Source organism: Strigops habroptila, chromosome 3, assembly GCF_004027225.2.
Source record: "Strigops habroptila isolate Jane chromosome 3, bStrHab1.2.pri, whole genome shotgun sequence".
Lineage (NCBI taxonomy): Eukaryota > Metazoa > Chordata > Aves > Psittaciformes > Psittacidae > Strigops > Strigops habroptila.
Genome location: NC_044279.2, coordinates 19,651,607 through 19,663,302, shown reverse-complemented (window position 1 = coordinate 19,663,302; position 11,696 = coordinate 19,651,607). Strand labels below are relative to the sequence as shown.

The 11,696-nt window shown below is 39.4% G+C and overlaps 1 protein-coding gene across 1 annotated transcript; it reads right to left on the bottom strand.

Annotated features, from left to right (window-relative positions):
• Positions 1-215: 215 nt before the first annotated feature.
• CRELD2 (cysteine rich with EGF like domains 2) lies at positions 216-11,519 on the bottom strand. The gene is made up of 10 exons (XM_030480889.1): positions 11,219-11,519; positions 9,969-10,051; positions 8,925-9,035; positions 8,291-8,382; positions 7,311-7,487; positions 5,944-6,042; positions 4,236-4,313; positions 3,321-3,416; positions 2,325-2,465; positions 216-798 (listed from the first exon to the last, which is right to left on the bottom strand). The coding sequence occupies exons 1-10, from the start codon at positions 11,369-11,371 to the stop codon at positions 740-742; spliced, it is 1,089 nt and encodes a 362-aa protein (XP_030336749.1). The 5' UTR covers positions 11,372-11,519; the 3' UTR covers positions 216-739.
• Between the last annotated feature and the right edge of the window lie 177 nt (positions 11,520-11,696).

The following is an 11,696-nucleotide window of genomic DNA, read 5'->3' as shown; positions in this document are numbered from 1 at the left end:
CATACATTCCAGCACGACCAAGTGCTGGAATTTAGTGCTGCACTGAAATACAGCGCTTAGAAGGTTCTGGAGTTGGGGATGGGGGCTTTGGTTGGTTGGTTTTGTTTTGTTGGTTGGTTTTTGGGTTTTTTTGCAGGGTGGGTTTTGTTTTGCTTCATTTTCTTTTTTCTTTCCACTGTCTAAATGAAAAATATACATGACAACAGAGCAAGGTATTCACATCTGAAAAATTTTTAAGGCACATTCCAACAAAATAAACTTTTATTGAATGCAGTATTAGGCATTCTAATCTGTGGGAACAGTGCTTCCCCCTCACAAAGAGATTCCCTTTGACAATTTCTAAAAGCTGTATTTCAGTCATAGAAGTATTTCTCAAGAAACACCAAACTTCAGTCTAAATTTTTCTTGAATTACAAAGTGCAACTAAGTTCCTCCAAACGACAGTTTTCAGGAGGCACTAGAATGAGAAGCCTGCAAGTCATTTATAATGACTGGGTACAATGTTAATTTAAATTTTATACTAACCCACCTAGAGTGTTGCTCTTGAAGAATTATATAAAAAGTGGCATTTAAGAATAAAGAAATAAGAACAAAGAGAAATTTATCACCATTAAAAAAAAAAAAATCTTAATGGCAACCTGCATATTTAATACCTTTTCCACAGTATGTCAGCTAGCAGAGGCTTAAGTCCAATAATTTAAAACTCTAGATAGGAATGTCTTTTGGTTCTGAATGCAGATCATAAGTCATCATGTCCAATAGGTGAAGACCCAGTTGTTTCACTTTCTACTTCATCTCCTGTGAAATTAAGTATCATAATTAGAATACAAATGTGTTATTATACCACACAGTTTTTGACATTAGGATTTTTTTTTTTTTTTAAGAAAAACCCAAATCAACATATTTATCCAGAAGAAAGAAGCAATAAAACCATACAAAAAAGCTACCTGCACCATCTTCCTAGCCTAAGCTTATCATATTGTTTTTCTAAATGCAACAAAGCATTTCAAATAAGCCTGTATGATACTGTTAGTAGAATTAAAAAGCAGTACAGCTACTTCTATTCTAACCTTATTTTTTCAGCAATTCACAGTGAACTTTCTCCTTTCCATACAACCTGTCACAAGAAATTCTGGTATTTGAAAACAAAAAGCAAGTACTATTAAGAATTGTTTTCTATAATGCAAATTTGCTCAGTTCAGATGTTAAAACAGCCTTAAAAAAAAAGAGCAGAGAAATTCCATTATATTGGTAAAAGCATTAATCTAAGAAAAAAAGCTAACCAACTTGTTAACTTTTCATTTTGCCTTTGTTCTCATAAAATGTCAGGCCCCATTAAAAATCACAGTAACTGATATCCTAAGTATCTGCACAGGGAAAGTACATATCTGATTTTAAAGGACTAAGTGAGTACTGAGAATATAAGGTCTGAACTGAATGGCCCCAGGTAGCAATATTATATGGATCTTTACAACTTAGTACAGGATGAAAAAGCAGTCAGTGGTGGGGCAGACAAAAATAAATAAGCAAATGAACAAGTTAAGAAGTAGAAAGAAAATAAAGTTATGAAATTAAGTGTCTCTCATCTACTCTCCTACAACCTTTATTGCAAAAGCATCCTGTCTTTCGCTTTGGAACTGTAAAAAAGCCTAGATGGAATAATGAAACACTAATGAACGTAATTCTGTCTATTATGTGTCATACATCCTATGCAAATCACACTTGAATTTCTTGACTAAAGGTATAGTTTAATCAAGCTAAACAGTTCTCTGCTACTGAAAGGTGAATGTCTTCTCCGTATTCACTTTCACATTACTTCTGGCACTTTTGTGATCACAAAATAAACAAATTCAGCTTGCTCATCCAATTTTCTGAGTTTCAGTGAGTTGCAGCAGCTTGCATGTGACCAGATAAATCCTTAAGTCATTGCAATTAATAATAAAGGAAAAAAGTAGGGAGGAGGAAGACCTCCTTTTTATTATAGCAGTAATTTCCTACTTCACTTTATGTAATGAAAGGTAAGTCTGTAAGTCACCTAAGTGACTTACAAACACGACCTTGAGTTAAGCAAAAAAAAAAAAAAAAAAAAATAAAAAAAAAACACAAGAACAGGATGTTAAAAGAAAACCACTGTCTTTAAGCAAGAAAACATGCATGCCAGAATACAGCCTACACCACAAACTACCTGACACAGACCACAGTTGTAGGAAGATGAGAAGTTATACAGAAGAGTTTACAAGTGACTATATCCTCAGACAGAAATACAGCTCCAAGTTGTTGATACAGCGTATTTTAAAAACATCTGTCATTAAAAAGCCACTTGCCTGGTTTTACAGTTTGAAGACATGTTCCCTGTTTATCTTCAAACCCTTCTGAACATACACACTTGTAACTACCTGAAGTATTAACACAATCTTGATTCTCTTTCATGCAGGCCTTTTCAGGAAGGTTACATTCATCTATATCTACAGATAGGATAGGGAAAGAAAGAGTCCACTGCTGTTATTTTGTTATAAAACTTACTTGTGGCTCAATCACATAAAATTCAGTTCAAATATAAATAACACTGAAGAGCAGAATGCTGCTGCAGCAGATTTAACTTCTGTTAAAATAATGTTATAGTTCTTCATGATTTAGATTGAGTTTCAAATTTATCCAGAGAGTACTGGGGCTTTTTATGTTTTGCAGGCCCCTATGTGGAGAAATAAGCAACAACACTCATCTTAATCTACTAAAAGATTTCCCATAGTCATTTCCTATTGATGACATCAAAGTACAACTAAAGGGAAGGAAGCATGTAAATACTACGTCACTATAATTAACATCTCCTTAATATCATGTGTGCCTTCTGCTCTTCCCCACAGAGAAACTCTAATTTCACTCTTTTTACTATCATTGCACATGTTATAATTCACTATGAATTAATGTCATTTGAACTTGGACATTAATGGATTAACAGAAAGCCAACAGAATCCCAATTGTGCTGCTGCTTTTCTGTTACAAAACGAATACAGATGCATACATCTAACAGAGTGGTAGATAACTGACAAGAGACTCATGTATTTGTTTCCCCAAGCCACTATAAAATACTTTGTTCCTTTTTAAGGAATATTTCACCTTTAATCTTTGCCATGCGTATTAGCCCAATAACATAAGGGAAGTTATAAAGAAAGTCTTTATTGCTAATACCACAACTGGGTTCATTTTGATAGCCTTGAAAACTGAAGCAGACAAACATGAATGCAGTTAACAGCTCCTCAGTGTGGCTAACCAAGAGTGAGCTAACCGGTGTTCTACCGCGAACTGCTAAATCAACCAACCTGTACACCTTTCATCTTCCTTTGTGTACCCAGATGCGCAGGTCTTACACTTGTCAGAACCTTCTCCTGTGCAACCTATGCAGCTGGCATCACATGCTAAAGATAAAATATTTTAAGCATAAAATTCAGGTATCTGAGGTTTAAAGTACCACCCTTAAGTCAGTTAGCTTACCAACACAAGAAGTCATAGAATCACAGAATGGTTAGGGTTGGAAAGGACCTTAACATCATCTAGTTCCAATCACCTGCCACAGGCAGGCACACCTTCACTATATCAGGTTGCTCAAAGCCCCATCCAATCTGCCATCACACCACCCTGCCACAGCACCCATCCTTGAACACTGCCAGGGATCGGGCATCCCCAACTTCTCTGGGCAACCTGTTCTGGAGTTTCACCACTCTCACAGTAAAATTTTTCTAATACCTAATCTAAATCTGCCCTCTTTTAGTTTAAAGCCATTCCCCCGTGTCCTATCACTCCACACGCTTGTAAAAAGTCCCTCTCCAGATTTCTGGTATGTAGTGGAAGGCTGCTATAAGGCCTCCCTGGAGCCTTTTCTTCTCCAGGCTGAACAGCCACAGCTCTCTCAGCCTGTCTTCACAGGAGAGGTGTTCCAACCCTCTGATCATCCTCGTAGCCCCTCTCTGGACTCAATCCAACAGGTCAACGTCATTCTTAGCTTGGGGGCCCCAGAGCTGGACGCAGTACTCCAGGTGGGGTCTCACAAAAACAGAGTAGAAATAACCACAAATCTCTTGCTTGCCTTATCCTCCCCATGCCCAGTCGGGCCCAGACAACACTGTACTAAATGCCTTTTGGTATCATGCCCTTTCTAGCATTACGTCTGGCATTAGATTAGGTTACAAGATGATAAAGTGCAACAGCAGATTAAAAAAAAAAACAAAAAAACACACCTTTGCATGAGAAAGATCCATCTGTGTTCAAACAATATTGGTGATCTTTGCAAGGAGAAGCAGCACACTCATCTAAATCTGAAAGATAAAAAGCGACAAGTTACCTAAAATAGTAATGATCAAAATAGTCAGATTAATACTTCAACGCTGTGCTTTGAGATGTTGTACGAACTGGCCCACAGAAGCTATAAACTTAAACTGACTGCATTGAGAGTATTGTTAACAATGAGTTCAGGATCAGATATGCAACATGTCAGACACAAAGGTAACATGGTAACATACACTGTTTTATTCACCTTAACATTAACAAATCAAAACTGATCCTCAGAAGATGTTTTGTGATGACAATAACCAACATTCAGAAATTCAAGAGCTCAAATTGAATAAGAATTCCAGAACACCTGCCATCCTTGCTATTTTCAAGTCTGTGTTTTGCATGCATTTATGCTTTTTATGCAAACAGCATAACAAAAAAGCAGACAGACTACTCCTCCGGAATACTGTTTACTTCTCTACCCCTATATTGCCAAGCTATGGAACTTTTTAAGTTACACAAATGCACACACATACACTGCTTAATTTTTTTTACATAAAACAAATTGGAGAAAGCCAAGTTATGGTTAGGACCAGTCAAGCTGAAAACCAGTTCTACCTGGGAAGTTAAAACATTCTAGTCTGGTTATTTCAAGGAAAGGGCACAACAGTACTCACAGCTAAAAAATTCACACAGAAGATGACTATTTCTGTCCTCTTGTTGTCTATCTCATTCTGTTGCTGCAGACATCATTCATACTGATTACTCAATTAATTTATACTTTATCAGTTGCAATGATAATTTGGAAAAAAACAGCTGTATTTTGGATGACAATACTGGAGAATCTTGAAAACGCTCTTGGAATGTCCAACACAGTTACTTAAGCAGGTATTGCAGAAGCTGCAATTCAAATCCTCGTTCTCATTAGCACTTTTAAAAAGAAGCAGCGTTCACATAATTTCTAAGATAATGTTTCCAAACATCATGTTAAAGGTCAAATTCAACCAGTTGCATGGAATGTGTTACTCTCCCCCTTGTGCATTCCTGCATTGGGAGTACTTATAGTATTTGGAATTTTCCTTAAGTGTTTCATCTCCTCATAAACCAAGAGAAATGCTAAGCTAGAAACAGGCAGGAGATTAATGGAAGCACTGAGCTTGATTGTCTCCTAGTATTTCCCTGCAACAACAGGAAAAGTTAGTATGCCCTGGCTTTTAGTGAAATGTCTGAACTCTATTAGGGTTGAGCATTTATAAACATACAGTAATGTGAAGACAGTTGCACAATTACTACAAAATATGTAGATAAGCTGACGGGAATCTTGCAGTAGTTGACAAAATAGTTTAGATTGAGAGCAGGGCACTGTTTATCATTCAAATAGACACAAAACCCATGTCTTAAAAGGAATGCCCCACTTGCTGCTACCTGTATTCCACTAAACTAGAAAGATACACAGTGAACAGTTTGATAAAGACAACTATAATCACCAGGAGATCAACGGGGAGGAAATACTACTTTCTTGCAACAAGTTAGGAGAGAAAGACTACAAACTATAGAAAATCTAAACTGACAGAACACTTCCATAAAAACCAATAAAACTCGATGTGACATCATCTAATCTCAGTAGCCAGCGTTACTACAAGACCTGTTTGAAGTCTACCAAGCATTACTCACCCACACAAGCTGCTTCTTTGTTTTTAATCCAGCCTTCTTTACAGTCTTGGCAGTCCTTGTTACTTGAACCAGTACAAGTTTTACAGGCAGCGTGGCAGGCTGAGATAAAAGGAAACTACATTCTGAGCTTTGTTAAGAGATTCCAAGACAAGTCTGGGCACACAAATTCTCAAAGAAAACCTTATTTAGGATTCACTGGAAGGTATCATATTTTAGTAGCTTGACCCTCCCATTCACAAGATTAAATCCTGACTTTATGGTGATATCATTTACAATAACGCAGCTCTATCCTACAAAAATATCTCCCTAAAAAACACACATGAGAAAACCAAAACCAAACCCTAGGTAGACAAACCTAGTTATTATAGTTACCTGCACCACTTAAAACAGTGCCATGAAATTCTAGTGATTACAAGTGGCAGGTCCAATTTCCAAAAATATTTGGGAAGAGGAGATAAAGAATGTAAAGCCTGCTCAGTCTTGCAGGGTTGGAACATTTTAAACACAAGACTTAGCACTCCCACCTAATGAATCCTCAGACTACTTCATTTGCAACTAGCTATGAGAGCAATACATGAAGTGATACTAGTCTGAAGAACTTCAAAAAGAAACATACTAGAAATCCAGTTGTATATGCATATTATATGTATTTTATATATATTGAACACGTATCTAACACACAATATAACATATGCATGTTATATTGTAAATAAAACAAATCATACAGAAGAATTACTACACAGCCAGACCAAAAAAACCCCAACATAGTTCATGTTGAAAACCAATCTTATTAGATGCCACAGTCAGGGTCTAGTTGCTGCAAAAATCTTATTCAAGACGTAAAATCAGATGACTTTGTTTCAAAATAAAGCTTAGACATACTTAACTGGAATCTATGTGATCTACAGTACAGATCAGCTGTTTCCATGCCCATTTACTCCAGTAAAGCCTACCTGAGACATTAGGAAAACCTAGCTTTCAAAGTAGTCCACTATGAAGCAATTTCAGCTCGAGATTTTTGTACACTACTTGGGGGGGGTGGAAATCAAAGCTTGCTCTTCCCTCCCATCTCCCTCATGACATTGATGAATTCTGCTTCTTAATTTAAAGCAGAGGGGAAAAATAAAAAATTCAAAAAAAAAAAAAAAAAGATCAGATCAAGGGCAGCGGGGAAGGATGATCAGCAAAACCTTACAATTCCACCAAACTGACTGATACGTCATTTGTCATTTATGGTTAAAGCTGAGTGACCAAACTGTAGGTTTTTGGGTTTGTTTGTTTTTACATTTGTCAGTTTAAATTGTTTCTAGTTTTCTTTACAAAAACAGAAGATCACAAAAATCTAAGCACATGTCAAAGACTGTTACCTGTACAAATAGAATGTGTCTCATTCCTCAAGGTACTGTAGTAACCATCAGAACAGTCCAAACAAAAAGCTCCTGTATATTCCTTGTTACAGCTACATGAGCCATCTCCACCTCGGGTACCATCACCATCACAGTGTCCATTCCCATGGCAAGGTCTTTCCGATCCACCACGACAAGCTAAAAATCATCAAAAATACTTTTAAATCAGATGTTAAAGGGAAACAATCTCCAGGAAAGTTCAGTTATAAATTTAATTTTGGGTAAAGACCATGGCTTAGGATTCTATCTATATTCCTAACTTCCCGGCTAAAGTTGGTATCTTTCTTTATTATGGATTTCTGAGAATGATCATACTGCAGTCAGAAAAACCTACTAGCAATCATTTAGATTAATATTGGGAATCACCACAACTTTTAACAACGTAAAAGGCCTCTAATCAGGTGCAAGGTTTTAGAGATTTGTAAATTATACAAGCTTCAGGCGCCAAAATGCATCCTTTATATCACTTTTGCATTGAAGACCTTACTTTTATCCAACTGTCTCCCACCTACTTTTGTCCAATTTCTCTCACTGCCTTTTTAACTAATCCGCAATTGTGACTTTTTTAATTTAATCCCCAACTGTGTTTTGGCCATATTACTCTTGAAACTGGCCAAGAACTGCTGTCTACATAGCTTCTGAAAGGCCACGTAAAACCAGACTCAATATCACAGGAAGTGTGGATGTAAGCACCAGATCAGATTAATTCTGTACATTTAAGTACCCTTGATAGCTTTGTATGTTACTTCATGCTCAGAAGACTTTTCTTCAAGCAGGATCACAATGCACCTACCTAACTACTAGGCAGCGGGCAGGTATATACTAAACAGCAGCTGGTGTCTCACACAAAATATCCTACTTCACATATTTTTCCATATGATGAAAGATAAAACCCCTAAAAAGAACATATCTGCTGCCATATTTTTCAAAAGAAAAATTACCAAGGCAATCTGGTCCATATGTTCCAGCAGGGCAGCAAACTTCTATTGTTTCTATACAAAACCACTTAAACAAATCAGGATACTTCTTCTTTCTGTACATGAAAGACATTTATTTATCAGAAAAAGAATGAAGATTATTTAAAAGCCAACTCACACAACTGAACCTGCACAACGCAGTACAGAAATCTATTGCAAGTGACAGATTAGGAACCTATTTTTTCTGTTCTAAAGACAATCTTATTTCAGGAACAAACTTCTAGAAGTCCTTCAACTTGAGATGAAGGCAGTTTTATGACAAAGGAAAACAAAAGAAGTAATAAACCTGAAAGTTTTCCTATGTTAGTTTGCCTCAACACCCCACTGGTAACTAAGCAGATAGTGAGTGAGAAGCCAGACTGTGTTTTGGTGCAACACTTCTGGAATTGAAAATAAAAAGAACAGAGTAGAGCAGCATATGCTATTAAAAGTCAGGCTGAACACAACGGTAACTCTTGAAGGGTAATTAAGAATTACCCATACTGCTACGGTTCAGGCACAAGATTTAACATCAGTTGTTCATCTTTTTAGATAATTTATCCAAATATTTAATGGAGATACAAATATCTCCATTAAAAACAAAGAAAAAGATACTTGCAGTTTGAACCACCATTTCTCTATATGTTCTTCATGCTCTTCTACCATGTTGTTACATTCAAAGTTACTACTGTCGCACAGATTCTCTATGATCTCTACAAGACGGATTTCACTACAAGCAGAGAAGAAAAATCATAAGTTTAATTTAAACACAAGTTTAATTTAAACATTTGACACCACTCAAGATATGACAGAGAAGCTAGACTTCAGCCTAGAACACTTTATCAGTTTATACTGTGTTTTGAATTAGTTCCAAAACAAAGCAAATATCAGAATAAAGAACTAATGAACATTACTAGAACATTAAAAACTAGAAGGACAACCACAAGAACCACTTTGGCTTGCTTGCATTTATTATGTCTGCAAATTACAGGTCTGACAGATTTTCAGCTTTCCAGAAAATGTTGACTGCAGTATTTTTCTCCTAAGTTCAATAACAAATTTCATGTATCATTAATATCTGATACAAGCCCACGAAGCTCACAGTAACTGAGGTTCGGAAACCCCACCCTTACACCTCAATGCTCCAACTATGATTAAAAAGTGAATTTGAAATTTGGAAGAAAGATACCAGATCACTTTGCTCAGTAACCAAATCTATTTACAAAAGAGAACAGTAATTTGCACCTCTTCTAGTTTTGTGTTTGGCACTCAGATAGTGACAACTCTAGGGAGGAGATACTCCTTTAATTCCAAAACAAGAGTATTGCAGTACTCCACACCTTTTATGACTGTTAGTGACCATTATTTAAGATCCTCATTTTAGAACTTTAATTAGTAAATAGAAAAAACCTACCATGATAAATGATGGTATTAACTTTTTTTTATTGAAACGAGGCAAACAAAGGCATTAATAAGGGGGTTCAGCCTTTACTGTAATCTTCACATTACAACGTAATGTTACATTTTAATCAATGAGAATTTAAGGCTCGGACATGTGAAACTAGCTGCAACGTACAATATTTAAGTTCCAAACACCAGCGCAGTGAAGTTACACACAGTGGACATGAAACGTAGCCAAAACAGAAGTACTGAGACAGCCTACCTGGACTCATACTTTGACAGCGTCTTCTCTTCCCAAGCAGTGTTTCCACCACCAAAGTTCTTTTTAGCTGTATCTGCTAATCCCTACAAACAAACCGTACCAAAAGAATGCAAGTTACACAGAGTTTGTTTCTAACAAAAATTAAGGGCAATAGTAAATGCTTATATGAAAATTGCAAAAAGTGCCATGCAGAAACTTCAGTGAAGCTCAGACGCTGCTGGTCAAATTGCAAAGGGAAAGAAACAGCTAGTGACAACATGAAATGTGAGAAAGTGTAAGTGATAGCATAACATGACTCAATTTTCATAATGCATTAACGAGGCCTTGTTACAGTCTTCATTTACATTAAAAACATACAAGTATGAAAGTTTATACCCTTGTCTTTTAAGTTCTCAGGAACTTTATTAATCATTTGAACAGGGCCTCTACTTCATTCAGTTTTGACAGCACTTGGACCAATCTTGACCACGTTGTAACTTACACACACAACCCTACAATAGGATAATTGACCATGATCAGCACAGCTTCTCCGAGCCACTAGGCCAATGCCTAGTAAATCATACTTTGCGCAAAGTCTCCATAGTTAAAGTGATCTCCAACAACAAATATACATATAAAGAGTATGACCCATCCTTGGCAGTGCTCAAGGCCAGGTTGTATGGGCTTTTGAGCAACCTGGTCTAGTGGAAGGTGTCCCTGCCCACTGCAGAAGGTTGGAACGGGATGATCTTTAACCCAAACCATTCTATGATTCTAAGTATCTGCCACAAGCTGAAGCAGCCCCTCGCTGCCTGCATTGAATTTACTGTGCCGTGATTTAGGGCTGCTGAAAGTGGCAAGTGACATAATTTCAGTGGATTTAGGGGCTCTTCATTTAGGAGCCGAGTGTGGTATGACCAGCACAGCCAATCTTACCGCACTGAAGCATCGAAACATCTTCGGTAGCAAAGCTCGAGGAGCTCTGTAACCTGCCTACCAAAGGAGTACAACTGTTGCCGAAGCTGGGAGCATGGGGCTGCCGTGTACCGGCTCGGCCAGACGCTGTCAGCACCTGAACACCCGCGGGAGCGCTCCCGAAGCCCGGCCGAGGGACAGCAGGAGCTGCGGGACACAGAGCCGAGCGGCCGCGGGGCCGCAGACCGGCACTGCGCCGGCCTTCCGCCAGGCTGGGCACCCTCCCTGAGGCTGCCCGCGGGACCCGCGGCCAGCTCCTCGCCGCGGAGCCCCCGCCCGCCGCCCCCACCGCCCACCTGGTTGAACCTGTCCACGATACCCCGGCAGGTGGAGCACGCCAAGCGCCGCCGCTCCCCGGCGCACAGGCCGGGCGGCAGCATCAGCAGGGCAGCGCAGAACGCCACGGCCAGCGGCGCCCGAGCCGGGCGAGCCGCGGGGCCGGGCCTCATGGCGAGGGCGCGGGGAGCCCCGGGGAGAGGGAGAGGGAGCGGGGCCGCCCCAGCCGCGGCACCGAGCCCGCCTCAGCGACGGCACCGACGGCCGCGCACAGCGCGCTCGCTCCGCCCCAGCCCCCGTAGCAACCGGCCCGCGAGCTCCATTCAGATTTCCGCGTCAGCTCCACGCACGCTCCGGCCGCAGGCGCTCGTTGGTGGAGGCAGGGGAGCGGAGGAACGTGGTCCAATCAGCGCCCGCCACGCTCCGGGCCAATCGGAGCCTCCCGCGTGCTGGGAACGCTGAGGGCGGGGGGGAGGTGTGGCAGAGAGCTGGGGAAGC